At 37.7% G+C, this 15,994-nt stretch overlaps 1 protein-coding gene and 1 long non-coding RNA gene across 2 annotated transcripts; one reads left to right on the top strand and one right to left on the bottom strand.

Annotated features, from left to right (window-relative positions):
* Nucleotides 1-1,006: 1,006 nt before the first annotated feature.
* LOC143714027 (uncharacterized) lies at nucleotides 1,007-2,382 on the bottom strand. The gene is made up of 3 exons (XM_077204930.1): nucleotides 2,203-2,382; nucleotides 1,311-1,640; nucleotides 1,007-1,214 (listed from the first exon to the last, which is right to left on the bottom strand). The coding sequence occupies exons 1-3, from the start codon at nucleotides 2,276-2,278 to the stop codon at nucleotides 1,111-1,113; spliced, it is 510 nt and encodes a 169-aa protein (XP_077061045.1). The 5' UTR covers nucleotides 2,279-2,382; the 3' UTR covers nucleotides 1,007-1,110.
* A 10,618-nt stretch (nucleotides 2,383-13,000) lies between these two features.
* On the top strand, nucleotides 13,001-14,426 carry LOC143714026 (uncharacterized). Its single transcript, XR_013195385.1, has 4 exons — nucleotides 13,001-13,280; nucleotides 13,365-13,452; nucleotides 13,550-13,625; nucleotides 14,076-14,426. It is a non-coding gene; the product is annotated as an uncharacterized LOC143714026 (long non-coding RNA).
* The last annotated feature ends 1,568 nt before the right edge of the window (nucleotides 14,427-15,994 follow it).

Raw genomic sequence — 15,994 nt, 5'->3', positions numbered from 1 at the left:
AAAAGTATTAACTTAGCGCATTCCACAGACGAGAATCCATGAACTGAATTATTAGACCGTTTTACTAAGGCTGCACGATATATTAAAACCATTTAAAATCATGCAGCAAAATTAACAAGCGCTGCGATTCAATTAAATATATAAATATATGCCCTGCAGCAAGGTTTAACATATTTGCATGTGTGTAGGTTATCAGATTTGTAAGTTAAATAAATAATTTATAAACCTACGCCACGCGAACTGTTTATCGCGATTTCAAAATAAGAGTTTAAACCTGAGTTTGCATGTTATGATGTCCACATATTCTTTTGAAAGAAATTACATGTAGCATTTCTATAATAAAGAAGTTGCCAACAACAAAACAGCAATGCAGAATGGCAGAACAGCTGAAAGGTTTGTTTGAGCTTCGCCCAATGTAGGCCTACAGGTTTGAATTTGCTTTTCCTTCAGCCTGAGGCGTATTCGTTTCAATTTTGGTGTGAAAGGGCCTTTACATTTGCCAAAAATATAACTTTTTTTGTTATTAAAAAAAATAGACATGCAAGACCAGCCCAAGTGATAAAAAGTAACGCAAAAGTAACACCGCATTACTTTCCATAAAACGCATACTTGGCATTGTATCGCAAATCCACTCTCAAATGCAAAAAAAAAAAAAAATGCATTGCACTGCTAGTCCCATCACTGAGCTGATCACACCTGTGGAGGTTCATGATCTTTTTGGTGAGACGAGCTTGGTTTCAGTTTCAACCACAAGCCTGGACCGTTGCATTGAAATGTTCCATTGCAGTTAAAATGAGTGTAGCACAAAAAGATAAATTATATACAGACTGTGCAACTAATCATCTCTTTGACAACTTCAATTACCCAGTATATATTATCTTTAGGCAATAAGAATATAAAAATATAGAAATAAAATTAGAATAATTCAGTTTATGGTGCTTTAGGCTTAAATTGGAACCAATAAAGAACCATTTTATTCTACAATTTTTTTAATGAACTCAATAAAATCAGGTAACAAGTTCTACAGCAACATTTAAATAGAGCTGATAAAGTATATATACAGTAGGTGTTGATACCTTGTGTTGGTTCATACTGAAAACACAATGTCATTTAATAACGGCTTAAAAATAATATGGCGCTGAGTGCCAGCACTCCTTCGTCTGCCTTTAACTGGCCACTCCATGCTGAGACCTTCAGACCTTTGTATGGATCCGCTGTAGAAACAATTTTTCATATTAATAAATGTTACACACAAGAACATTGTAACAACAATGTAACAATCAAAATAATTTTTTTGTTTCAGTTCAAACCTGTGACGTTGAGGTACAGAAGATGGCCTTTCCCTTGAGTCCCACTGTTGAGACATTTGGCATCACACTGGTAGTATCCACTGTTTTCAAGGCTCAAGGAATGGAATGAGAGGAAAATGTTCCTGTGCCTGAATTGATATTTTTCTGTTTCATTTACTGTGATTAAATATTGGTTCGGATCTGTAATGAGGATTTGGTTTGCATTGGGATTTGTGTACCACCAACTGGTCACAATGTCACAGTTCTGTTTCTCATACTGCACCTCACACTTGAGAGACACAAAATGGCCTTCAGTCTTCGTCACCGGTTCACGTGAGTATTTCACAAGCACTGTACATGGGGAATATTTTGTATTTCATTAAGCCCATCAAAAATGTTAAATGCATTAAAAAAACACAAAATTTTGACAACAACCCAGCTAGCAAAAGTATATTGTAAGAACGTTTTGCTAATTTTCAAGATTGTTCTCAGAATGTTAAAAATGTCAAATTTTTTAAATGTAAAAAAAAAAATCGTGGTTCTTGGTGATTGTCACATAATACTAAAAACACTCCCTTAATGTTTTCTGTTTTATCATTTTTCAAGTATTATGGGAACATTAATTTTGAACGTTCTCTGAAAAAGTAGTGAGTAGCGATGTTTAATAAACATTTGACTAATCTCTAACTAAAATGTTTCAGAGAAACGTTCCATGAATGATGAAAACAACACTTTTGTGCAAATGTTCGATGACGTTATTAAAGACCAGATAACTAACGTTCTATTAATGTGGAAGAACATTTGTTCATAACTTTAAACCTTGGCAGAAAGTTTGCTGTTAGCTGGGAAAGCTTCATTAAAAACAAATGTGTCTGATTTACATAAACTTAGTCGAGAAGTGAGTGAGACTTACCCCCTGCTAGAGACGATAGCAGATTGCAGAGAACAACCATTGTAAGAAACACAGAAGTTGGGTGAAAGATCTGCATGTTTCTAAGTTAGTCAGAGGAAAATGGCTAACTTTAATATGGCTACCTGAAGTTTGTCTGAAGCTCTAACCACATCGAGAGGACTTCCTTTGATCTTTGCAGATGCAGCACTGCTGCATCATTTTACATCACAGTTTTAGATCACATTTTATATCTCAATCACAAACCACGTGGCTGCTGTAAAAAGAGGCAAAGAACTGTTTGAAAGTTACAAGTTGGTCATTTGAGGGAACAAAAACTGCAAGTTTGATACTTCAAGTTGTAAAGGATTAGACCTTGTACAGGAATCATGCCTAAACTTTTACTGCTAGCAAGTGGTTACTGCTTCATTTTCAGTTTTTCACTTCACTTCTCTTTTTTTTTTTTTATCTGCAATGTTATAAATAGTCAGAACTTTGTTTTAGTTTTTTTTTTACTAGAATTACTCCAAATGCTTTATATGACTATAAGGTGATTTCAGGATGATGATTAATCTATCTTACATATGACAATTTAAGTCTTGTTTATCTGTGTGTTACACTATGTTGACATCATTTATGTGCCCTGCATAAATTTCCTGTGTTTGCCTCACTTTTTCCCTTTTTGGAGTTATGCAAAAAAGCTTAAGTAATGTTAATGCAGCAGTTGATAAGTTGTTTTTAATTCAATGCAATTGCAAATTGCAGGTTAGATAAACTGTAACATACATATAACAAACACAAATATGTAACTTTATACTCTTGATTTACTTTCCGGTCAAAATAGCAATACTAACAATAGTAACTCAAGTACACTGTCAGAAAGAAAGGTATACTGTGCAGGTACAATTTTGTTCTTAGGGGTACAAAATATATAACTGTACCTTTAAAGGTCCACAATAGGTCCCTAGGGTACAATTATGTACCCAAAATAGCTTATAAAGGTACAATATTTTAGGTTTAGATGTGAAAGGTCCATATTGGTACCTTTTGAAACTAGTTTTTTTACACCACCATTTTAAGTTGTTTTTTAAATGTAAAAAATATATTTTGTAGGCCTTATGCATCACCATTACTTGTCTGTTTCCAAACCTGTAAATGAACTTATATGAATTATTTTTAATAATAGTTAAAGGGTAACTAAACACTAAAACAACTCTTTTAGTTAATTATCTGTAAGAATGTTAGAATGTTCATAAATGCTGTTCATTGATTCGAGTAAATTTTTTGACATTTGGGTATAAAGTGTTTTAATTTTCAAACATATGCTGTAAAAACGTCTGAGTGCTGCCCTCTTCAGGTTAAACAGAAAGCTTCTGCATTAGGGGTACTCTGACGTAGAATACTCTCTGACGTCACTCTGTCACGCCCTCACCACGCCCTTGGCAGACCCTGGTATAAAAGCATCTGGGACCTCATGTATCAATCTTGCGTACGCACAAAAACTTTGCTTACGCCAGCTTTCACGCTCACGGTCGGATGTACTAACAGTGAAATTAACGTGAGACTGTGCGTTCCTCCACGCCAATTTCATGTCTGGTGTACGTATATTTCTCATAGTTTTTGTCCGTTGGCGACTCTTACAGGCAATGAAGTTAAGTTGCAAACATTACACAGCGAATTGTTCTACAAGTCTATCGAACTACCACCTGTGGGAAGCATTGCTATTGCAAGGCCGTCTAACTCGATCCAATGGCAGTATTCGAATTAGCGGGGAAGGTCTGCGTATCACTGTCTTTTCTCGCGGCAAAGTATTTTTGGTTAAATTCAATACATCTTTTCATATGTATATACTCGTTATTTCATCTGACTCCATAAATGAAAAGGGTTTTAATGATATCCGTGCTTCATTAAATGTGAGCGAATGTTTTACTATTCTTTTAAACTCTTGAATGAAAATAATGTCAAAGTCAATTAGAATAATCAAATGTCACAATTTAATGTAGGTAAATGTATCATTAAATGTATCATTAAATGGTAAATGTATCATTACAATTTCATAATCAATTCAAAGATAATCAATGCAAAACATCAAATGCTCTAGAACAAAGAGGAAAAAGTTTACCCGACAAGAAATGCGTGAGGCTGAGAGTCTCGCAACTCTCAGCCTCACGGGCCGATCTCAGATACAGAAAAGGCCTCGAGCTCTCGCTGCGTTTCATTATATACCCAGACCTCATTTCAAATCTAAACATCATCCACAGTGGAAATGTACCTGTAAGTCACCATTTGCTAGCAGTGGAAAATTAGCATTCAGTCAAATGGTCAGAAGGTGTTAACTCAAAGACACACCCTCCAGTGTGGAAGATATTTCTACACTTCCTAAGAACTTTATTACCTTTTGGTTTACTTCTTTGGGAATGAGACATTTGTACCAGTCGCACCGAGACGTTTCAAATAATATCAAACATGTATAAAATTCGATGATAATCATTTACATTAAACCATTTAGATTATTGTGTGAGTTTGGGAGATCTCTGCCAGGATGAAGAATGGGGGAGAGAAATGTAGATTAGGATGAGGGAGGTGAGACCTTCGTCTCAATGGTGCATGAGGGGGAGTTCAAATGTTAATTTCCTTTGTTTTCTCAGAGAGTGGCCCTCTCTTAAAGTCCTTCCAGTTTTTCCAGTCTTACACTATTAATTTGCAATTTATAAAATAATTTACATATATTGTCACACGAGCCTTATGGGAATATTATATCAATTATGCAATTAAGTAAGCACATATAAAAGCATTTGCAAATTGATACAACCCTTAGTCTATGGCAATGGCAGCTTTGGCCTTATTAGAGGACATTGCTAATGGCAGAATCCGAAGAGAATGAGTTTTTAGGGACCACAATGATTTTCTGGCCCAGGATGATGACTGGTTTATCAGCCGTTTCAGATTTCCAAGGGCTATCCTCTTGGCGCTCTGTGCGGAGTTGGGTCCGAATCTAAAGAGAGAGACAGCAAGGAGCCACGCAATACCCCTTCTCTTGCAGGTCCTGACAACACTTGGTTTCCTGGCAACTGGTTCTTTCCAAAGGGAACTGACAGACCGCTCAGGAATAAGCCAGTCGTCTTAGAGGCGCGCAATGCCAGGCATAAGTCTAAATGTCTACCAGGTATAAGGTTCCCATATGATGCAGTTGACCAGCCAAACATTAAAACGCAATTGCAGCGATAGCCGGTTTTCCTAATGTAATCGGAGCGATCGACTGCACACACATTGCTATAAAGGCGCCATCTGAAGAATAATTTGCATATGTGAAACGGAAACATTTCCATTCAATAAATGTGCAGATAATATTGGTTACCTTCGTGTCAGTCCTGTAGTAAATCCGAGTCTCCCACAGCAGCAGATACTACTCCAGAGAGTAAGGTGTCACCCATAATTGAGGCAACTCTCTGCTCAAAGGGTGTAAGTTCATCGACCCCTTTACCACTGCCTGTTCTGCCCACACTTTGTCAGTGCGCAGCAGTTCTCCATTTAATGTCCAGCTTTATATCAGACCATTTCTTTTTAAGGTCATTCACAGTGCGACTTTCAGATCGCACCGCATTGACGGCATCAGCCAAACTCTCCCACTCATATTTTTTCCTTTTGTTATTTAATTCCGGAGGACAAAGTTCCAAATATTTTTTTTTTCTCGTTTCTACCTCCGATAGTAGCACCTCCGATTCACTTTCTGTAAAGTTTTGTTTCTTGCCGCTTGCTTTAGCCATTTCTTACTCCTTTCTTTTGCCAAAGTGGACTCATTACCATATTTAAATGGGTTTAATTAAGGGAGGAGACTGGGTGGGGCGTTGTGCTCGTGCATGTGCGCTGATTTTTACGTTAATTGGGATGTACAACGAGAATATGCGTGGGATCCTTCGTACGCAGAGATTCATATATCTGTTTTTTTTTTGCAATGTTTTAGTATGAATTCAACGCAAGTCTTTGTACATGAGGCCCCTGGTTCCGTCAAAACTAATGTAGAGAGTCAGGAGTTTGAATTACGAGTATTGAAAACGATCAGGATAGATATATATTAGCATCTAGTTAGTATAGCATTTATATAGTTATTTAGATTATTTCGTGTAGCCTAGGTAGTTAATCTCGCCTATCGCTCCAGTGTGCAACCTGTATTTTACGTGGGATTGCTTCTCCAACGCAATGGAGGTGGAAATGGGCTTTTCCACACAGCTCGCGCTGCCAAACGCTGCTCTTCCTGCATGAACTCCACTACCGCAGCGGCGCCTTGATGTGAGTAAGCATATATTTTTAATCACAATTTATCTTCCTTCTTATTAGGCTACAGTTAATCCTCTGGTGTCAACAAACGCACCGGCGCGCTTTGCTTTTTTTTTTTTTTCACATAGCAGCAAAATATAATGAATGTAATAGTAATAATAATCCTGGCAAAAATTACCACAAAATGACTGAATATAAGAATAATCGGATTCGATGCAGGAGTTAAGACCGCAGTTTGAGCTGGTGTCCACAGACAATTCACCCTCCTCCACTTCAGGTGAAGGTGGGGGAGAAAAGTTCTCGACTTCAAATGACCGCTCTGTTGCAAAGCTACTTGCGTCACTCCATTTTAGCTAGTTGGACAGCAGCTGTCACTGCGGGTCTCAGGTGCACGCCCCCACCTATAGATGTGCAACACACACACAGACACACACAAACTGTGATAACGTTGGTGCAATTTTTTGAAACTACAAACACAAATACTGTGATAACATTTGCTACGTACTAGTGCTGTGCGTTAAACGCGTTATTAACGGCGTTAACGCAAACACATTTTAACGGCGTCAATTTTTTTATCGCGAGATTAACGCTCTTTTTGGCCTAGCAAACAACACCACACCGGATAGCTAGACCGGAAACAAAACAACAGGCACGCCACGCCGCACGTACTTGTTTGGGCTTGCGCGCCGGCCAAAGAGTAGTAGGCTAACGGTACGTTTTGAGTGGATGGCGCGAGCGCGAGACGCCGATCTAGAGACGTGCACTCTCAACGCAGTAGAGTGCGGCGCGGGACTAGATTTGATGGCCGAGTGCGAGGGCGGGCTCGAGCGGTAATGCACTCACTCTGTGTGCGGATACGGGAGAATAAAACGATTCGCGGGACTCCCGCAAACTAGAAATATCTATGAATAAAACATAAAAACTAATACATTTTTATTCATGTTGCAGAAAAGCAACAAGAACAACTAAAACAAAATAGAAACGATTTACAGGCCAGAGTTTCTTTTTATAACATGTTAGCAGCGTTGAGGGATGTAGCCAATCACAGACATATGAAGAAGCATCAGAAGCATTTAAAATAGACTCCCCTCACCGCTCAAAAAAAACTTTTTGTTCAGTGCTGAATTCTGTAAGCTGGCAAATCCTCAAATTATAACAAACAAAGTGTATATATTATGAAAGATGCATTGTGCAGTCAGCTTCACTGATAATAACAGATGTGTGAGATTGCGATGAACTGATGTCAGCTTTTTAGGAATTATTAAGGGAGGGCACTTTGCGCGCATTCAGTCATGCCAAACCATGCACTCAGTAGCCTGCTTGCTTTTATGTTATAACAGTGGTTTGTGTGTTAATGCTTTAATAACAAATAATTTATCAGGAGCATTTATGCTGATGTGTATGGTGGCGACACGTAGGCGAAAGTATTTGGAGGTAGCCTACAAAAAAAAGAGTGTATTTGCGGGCGGGAGCGGGACAAAAATGTTGCGGGCGGGAGAAAGTAACATAGAAAATAGTTGAGAACGTCAGTTATAACGACCCACGTATGAAAAAAATGGACGGGTTTAAATCGGGCTCGGGCTCATAATTACAGTTTATGTGTCGGGCCGGGCTCGGACACAATGCGCACGGGCTCGGGTCGGGCTTGATTTTTTGGGCCCGATCTAAGCTCTACAATGGATGACTTCAGACAGAAGCACATGGATACCACAGCTAAGAACAAACTTACTGCTGATCCACTTTTCCATGTTGATAAGAGCATTAAAATTAGAAAAAATAATGAGACAAATAGAAATCAAGGGACATTTAGAATAGATAAAAATGTGCGATTAATCGCGAGTTAACTATGGCATTAATGCGATTAATCGCGATTAAATATTTTAATCGTTTGACAGCACTACTACGTACAAACAAAATTACATTTATGCGAGGGACCTGTTGCGTCATGTTTACATTACTTGTCGTACAGGTGCTTATGTGGCAAATGTGAGAAGATGGCTACAGAACAAGAAAATATATGCTGCAGGGAGATAGAACATGTATTAATTTATTTACATTTGTAATCGTTGCAAAAAATAATACGTGACATAAAACTGTCTGACGCTCTTTGTTGTATGGAAGGTTACAAGACGGATGAAACAGCAATTTTGATGTCTTGTCTTTACAGAAAACATCCACAGTTTTTAATACAATATCTTTAAAAAATATATTTATAAACGTGTGGTCACACACTATACAAACAAGGTTTAAATTATTACACAGACATCCTACGACGATCCTTAGACGCATTTGTTGTTGAATTGGCTGACATCGACTGAAATTACTATTTGCTCAAAATCATAAAATACACTTACTTCTACTGGAGGTGACGTTGGATCGCGAACAGTAGGCAACGATCCACAATTGAGGATTAACTTTGAAGCAAGACCTGCTTTGAATTGACCCTCGTTCACAAAACAGTCTGTCAGAAAATGATTTGCGCAAACATAAATGTATTTTGGAAGTTTAAGTGGCGCCTTTCCTTCCTAAATAAAATCCATCCACTGCGTTTTCAGTGGCTCTGGTGTCAGAAGTAAGTGAAAACTACTATGAACATTATTACATCCCAGAACAGAACAGTTATGTTTCTTAGGAGACATTTTCGACAAGGCAGCACAAATCGTCAGAACACCGGCTGTCATTGAAACAATGGAGGATGGTGAACAGCTCACCGAGGGCGGGGTCTATGCCAAAACCACAATGTCAATCAAACCACGTCGGTGGGGTTTGCTCAATTCTACATCACACTGAGCCGAATCTTAGAACAGCTCGTTCTGAGACAGTGCTTATGATTTATTGAGATTGTAAAAAAAAAACTAGGTGGATTTTTATCGTTCTAGGGTTGTTTTGCTCACATACTGCCAACACGCATTTAAGTTCAAACACCATGTAAAAGTGAATTTTGCATAATAGGTGCCCTTTAATGTTTGTTGTAATGTAGGCCTAGTATTAATTTTTTTGGTTTATTTTTTTAATCAAATTAATTAACTTTTGAATGTTGCATCAAAAACAGAGTGACTGATGCTGAATTAAATTAGGAATACAGACTATGATGAACGTAAAAAATATATATATTCAAGTAATTATTCAAAACATACTTATAGCTTATGCAGACGTTACTGTTGTTGTCGCTTTAAGAAAATTTCCCGCTTGGCGTGAGTGGTTCGGAATTGGTTCTCTGACTGAACAGTGTGTGTGAATATGCGGTCCTGTTCTGACAGAAATTCTCACGATTTCCAACGGCTAGCATATTTTGGAGGACAAGTTTTTCAGGTAAATGCGGGATAATGTTATAATATGTTAATATTTTTTCACGTATGTTGGCATGCTCTTTTGATTTTGTCTAATTTGATGTTCTTTTGCTTTAAGCCCGCGAAAAGTACTTGAGTTAGAATGACTGGTGTACGTAGGCATCCAGCTGCAGCCTCGCAGACTAATTTCTTGCTAGAGTTGTGACGTTCGTGAACGAACCGATTCTTTTGAACGGCTCATAAACATGAACGATGGGAGCCGAGTCACGGCTGGAGGGGAGCCGTTCTTTCTGTCGTTCTTTTTTTCCTATGCGTGTTTCACACAGATGCACACAAATTAGCTCCTCAGTTATAGGGGAAGGGGCGCACCCAGCGCAGGGGTACTACTGCCTAACAGCATGATGATAGTAGTTGTGCATGCGCGCCCATCCTTTACGTGAGTACTCCCATGGAAAAAAAAACCTACGTGCCTTTGTCATTGGGTAGGAGCGGAGCCAATGACTTGTGCGCGCTGCCGTCAAGCTGGCTTCTTAAAACTGACTAAATATTTAAAAAGAGCCAAAAGAGATTTTTTAATCAAAATGTTCTTGTGTGATAACAATGTTCTTGTGTGGAAGTGTTACTGTTTTTAGTAAAAGCTGTTTTGCACAGAAATTCATTGCAGCCGGCTTTGTTTTTTATGTTTATTTGTGAGTAGGTATTGTATGAATAACATAAGTCAACATAGCTTTACACATACACACACTTTGTACTAAAGGTGAATCCAAAATAGTGATGTCACTTTCTAAACAGAGGGATGTTGTGCAACCCTATGGTATATAGTCCACACATGACAAATGAGGTAATAATCTATATTTCAGAAAAATTCAAACTCAGATATTGGTGTGTGATATCTGAGTTTAAATTATTTGACTACAAATCTCACCTCATCATTCCTCCCAGTGATTATTTCCAGGATAAACTGAGATGCCCTCAAGCTGGCTTCTTAAAACTGATTAAATATTTAAAAAGAGCCAAAAGAGCCGTTCTTTTGAACGGCTCTTTGTAAGGAACGGATCGCCAAGATCCGGATCCCCTCAAAGAGCCATAAATCCCATCACTATTTCTTGCTAGACACCAGTGGATGGACAGCAGACGTCATTTCCGCATCGTCATTCACTTTTCAAATGGACGTCATTTCCGTATCGTCATTCACTTTTCAAATTTAACGCACCATGCAGATGTCAGCGGTAAGAAAAAATAATTATGAGTGGTGTGCACAGTGTGCAATTGTTTATATGGAACTGTTCATGTTTTATTTTCTCTTGAAATAGGGACTTCCCCCACAACCTTACGGGCCTGACTGGCATCTTCATTCTGATGGTCCGATTTGACTAATTTTACTAATTAGATTGTGTAATTTCCAATAAATATTGCAAAACCATGAAGTGTTAATTTGATCTGGATTGTTTGGTATCTTGATCTGGATTGTTTGATTGTCTGATCATGTGAATCTACGTTATTAAGTAGTTTGCCCAGGAGATTGCAGCAATTTTCCACTAACGTTAGATTATGGCTCACTTTTCATGTTTCCACCATGAATGAAACTAAGAATTGTACATATTTACTGTGACTTTGACCTAACGTTGCTATAATTAAAAAATGGTTTGACTAAAAACATGAATGAAGTGAGTGATATTTTAAAAAAAAATCATGATTGTTACAAAATAACATTTTAATGTCTGAGGTCCCCTTATGAAAAGAAAATATATATTCCCTATATATGAATGATTAATATATGAAATGGTTTAACAGCTCACAGGCATAAATGGTTTAAAATATACAGAATAATATATGGTGTTAATATATTACAATATATTGAATAATACATAAGGAATTTTCATATATTAGAAAATATATAATGTATGTACATTTTATATTCAGTAATATGCTTCATCATACAGGGATTACATTTATCCGTCGCTACGAGAGTCTACGACGGATTTCCAACAATATCAGGGTTCCCCCCTGTCCTTGTGTCTTAAATTCACTTTTCATAATTTTAAGGCCGTAAATATGCTTACATTTCTCAAATAGTGTAATAAATGTCTTAATTTTAGTTTGAATGGAAGGACGAGGTGTTCACACTGCTGAGGGGGTTGTGATAAAGCCTGGAGTGGAGCAAAAGCCCGTTCCTCTCTGCACTCTAAGCGTGCTGTCATCACTCCGCTCCTGATCCACTCCGGGTTTTCCAGTCCCACTCCCGGGAAAAACTGCTCTGTGTTTACACAACTTTAAAAGTTATTCTAATATCTTTATTTTTGTATATCACAAACGTCTGAATTTATAATACTATACGCAACGGTTTGGAAAGTATTCTACACGTTTAATAAATGTTCCAGCTGCCCTTGCTTGCACAAGTAAACAGCAGGCCTGGCAAAGCGTACCCAGGAAAAAAGGGAAAGAAAGTTACAGAAAACAACTTCTACAAACAATTTTAAATTGCCAACAGTTAATAATAATAAATAAAAGTGCATGACGTGCAAATTGGATAACAATCAAGTGCAATATAAACATGTTTTATCTGGGCATCACTTCCGAACCCCGGCATCAACACTCAATTTCAACATCTGCTTCCTCCTTTAGCCTACACGTGTCTGGCGTGATGTAACTTCTCCCCAGTTGTTCCATGAAAACACGGAAAGCTGTGAAGTGATAAATAGGGTTGTTTCTTCTTTGGGTTGAAACATAAAAAGGTACACAACAGGATGGACCGCTTTTAGTCTCCGCATTTGTCCTCCGACAACAATTGCTAGCGATTTCACCGGAAAAGAGTTTACCCTACTTCCGGTCTTGACGGCCATTTTTGTGAAATAGGCCTATTAATAAAAGAGCTAATGCAGTTTGGTATCGAAATCACTGAAGAGCAGAGCGGAAAAACTGAGGGGGAGAGTATCTATCGCATGTTGGGATGTTTTTAAGAAAATCGAGGTTTCTCGAGGATTATAATTAACGTTACTCTGTGTGACAACGCAATTTTCCATGATTAAACTTTCATGATTTAGCCTCTCATACCCTATTACCCTATTAAACACTGTGGCTAACACTATATATTTGCAGGGCTAGCCATTGTAAGTAGAGTTTTATCTCAGTTTTTACATTTTGAGACTAAAAATGTCCTGCCGTTTGGATTGCGAGATTTTGTTAGGCCGCACAAGACGCAACGCACCGACCCAGATTATAATTTACACGTCTCGGCCTTCAAACGGGGCAGCCCTAGTAAATGTAATAATTTGTCTTTTCAGTAGTAATAACTTGTACTTTATAGTATTAGTTGTGTTTCTGTATCCCTGTAACATTGCCTAATTATTACTTTCTCTTTTTCTTTCTTTTTTACCATAGAAGCCCATCAGCAGATATTTCTGCAGTTTTTGAAGTTCCTAAGTTTCTTTTTGATGTTCAGGCTAAGTTGGACCAAAAACAAAGGAAACCTTCAGCATCAGATAGGATCAAAATGATAAGAACATTGTATGAAAGCATGGCTCAGTACAGTGAGTATTCCTCATTTACTGCGCCAAAGTATTAATGGGTTACATTTTAATTACAATTTAAAAAAAAAGTGTTTAAAATATTTTGCAGATATTCAACTTCTAAGGTGTATGTTTAAGTGGCTATGGCCCTGACTCTGAGTTACCCCATTTTAAAGGACTAAGAAGGCAATGGATATGTAATTAGACGATTAAATCTCAATATTACTACTTTGTTCTATAATTATTTTGTGTAAAAAAAATATATATATATCATGTCAATATCTTTTGTTTCAGGAATAGATTTTAAAGCAGCCCTTCTCATGTTGCCAGCCTTGTTCAGAGAGAAGCTTGAACACTTCGTTGTGCTTGGGTGGGTGCGCAAAATGTTTCTGTCTTTTACTTGAATGTCTATTATACATGCTTTTTATAATTCTTGAAATATATTTACAGCCCACATACAAATGGGGTGAATAATATTCATGTAGATTATTTCTCTACATCAGTTAACAAGTATGATCATAAAATTTGATTGAGATGAAATCTATTTTGTGCTTTTCGTGAGCTTAGAATTGTACGGTTCTATCTCCACTTTTGGTCGCAATTGAGTTTTTGACATAATCTTATCCATTGGGTGTTTATTAATGCCTGTGTGGTGTTATTTTTGTAAAAAAAAATATTTTGTTAGTAGTTATTAATAAAATAAAAAGGTTCCATCTCACAAAACAGCAGGGATGTAAAAACTTTGATGCTCAATTTCTCAGAACTACCCTAAACGGAGATAGAACTGTATAATTCTAAGCTCACGGTTTGTCTTTTACAGTAAACCATCTTCATCATATCCAACTGTTCAAGTACAGGAAGCCACTGACTGGAAAAATGTGCTTACAAGAAAAGTCACTGTAGTCATCAAGAGTAGATGGGATAGAGATCTGCTGGGCTAGCTGTGTGAATTGAGGGGCTCTTTCTGCATTTTGTAACTATTTCGTCTTCAATTTGACACTTAAAAACCCTTATGTTTCTTCAGCTTTCTGTGGATGGTGACAAGCCTCTTCCTACCCTGGTTACCAGAGTGATCAACCTCTTACAGTAACATCTGCACAAATCCATCGCCTGTTCTGTTGTCCTAAATGCTCTCGAAGAACATTCACGATTGTCAAATAAATCCAGCATATTGGTCTCATTAAAGGGTTAGTTCACCCAAAAATTAATCAAAAAAAATATTTTTTATTAAATCTGAGAGCTGGATCACTCCTCCATAGGCTTCTTAAGGGATTGAAACTTGTTCCCCGAAAAGTTATTAAAGACATTGTTAAAATAGTCCAAGTGACTACAGTGGCTCAATCTTAAGTTTATCATGCGACGAGAATACGTTTTGTGTGAAAAAACCCCCAAAATAACGACTTTATTTCAACTATTCATTTCCTTCTCTATGGGCCTCAAGTCAGTTCACTAGTGTAACAGCATAAGCTTCTGTTGTTGTACGTCACACGCAGGGGCGTCATGCAAGCCAAAATTTGGGGGGGCAGGGGGGGGCAGAATCTGAGACATTGCAATTGTTTTCTGACGGGTGATATGGATCGTGTTAGGAGGGGTCCGGGGGTTTCTCCCCCTGAAAATTTTTTAATTCTGGCTGCTAAACATACCATTTCAATGCAGTTTGGGAGGGACAGAAATACCTTAACGGAGCTAGCAGCAACCCTCCTATATCTGAGGTTAAGTTAAAGTATCTATTTTGTAAGTTTATGTAAAAGACAGCTTGATGAAAGAACTGTAAGCTCAAATTCAAAAGCTTTTGAAGTCTACTTCATTAAAGCATGTTTACACACACACACTTCCTGTACACTTAGGCCTACTACACATGATTTTAAAAACAGTACCATTGCGGTTTTTATGTTATGATTTTAAATTGGTATGTGACTTAAGAACGATCTTACATTAAAGGTACATAAAGGTGCTGAGGTCTGACTTTGTGGTACTCTGAAATTAAGTTATTTTAATATTAATATGTGATGAAGGACTTTGAAAGAAGTTTGACAACTAGTTTACGGTTAGACTAGGCTAGCTATCGATAACGTTACAGTACACTGACACAACTTAAGTTAATGCTCTGAATTCGCAGCTAATATCAAATCCATAACTTTTTGATCAAGTTAAAATTTCCAGGTCAACCACAAATAATCCCACTACCGTTTAATATCATCCGATAACTTATTCAATGCCGATTTGTTGCTTTGCCCACTTACCACTTCAAGACCATCTGTAAAACATTGCCAGCTCAACGTTCAAGACGAGTGAGTTGTTTGAACATACACAGCAAAGATTCGTAGCGCTCTAGATTTGATAAACACAGACACCATATTAGGAAAAAGGGGCGGGCTGATGCTGACCGATTTATTACACATCCAGAAGAATATATTTGAGTTGTTATAGGCTCTGGTAATTATGGAGCATAATAGGAATAAAGTTGTGACAAAAAATTATCAGGGAGGAAAAATTTGAGGGGGCACGTCACGTGCCCCCTCACTTTGAATGGGCATGACGCCACTGGTCACACGCATCACACACATGACCAGCGTCGGCCAATAGTGAGCCTACGTGTGACGTACAACACAGAAACACTACACTATTACACTACGTGAACTGACTTGAGGCCCACAGAGAAGGAAATGAATAGTTGAAATAAAGTCGTTAGTTTTTGTTTGTTTTTGCGCACAAAAAGTATTCTCTTCGTCTGATAAA

Source organism: Siphateles boraxobius, unplaced genomic scaffold (assembly GCF_051911475.1).
Source record: "Siphateles boraxobius isolate OS27281-9 unplaced genomic scaffold, OSU_SipBor_1 53, whole genome shotgun sequence".
Taxonomy (NCBI): Eukaryota; Metazoa; Chordata; class Actinopteri; order Cypriniformes; family Leuciscidae; genus Siphateles; species Siphateles boraxobius.
The sequence above is the reverse complement of the archived record's forward strand: the minus strand, read 5'-3'. Positions and strand labels throughout refer to the sequence as shown.

Bases quoted from the DNA above. Each gene is read 5' to 3' on its own strand.
- LOC143714027 (XM_077204930.1), bottom strand. From the start codon at position 2,278: ATGCAGATCTTTCACCCAACTTCTGTGTTTCTTACAATGGTTGTTCTC. The intron at 1,641-2,202 runs GTAAGTCTCACT...CCCCATGTACAG, and splicing joins GCTATCGTCTCTAGCAGGGG to TGCTTGTGAAATACTCACGT. The intron at 1,215-1,310 runs GTTTGAACTGAA...TTGTTTCTACAG, and splicing joins TCTGTACCTCAACGTCACAG to CGGATCCATACAAAGGTCTG.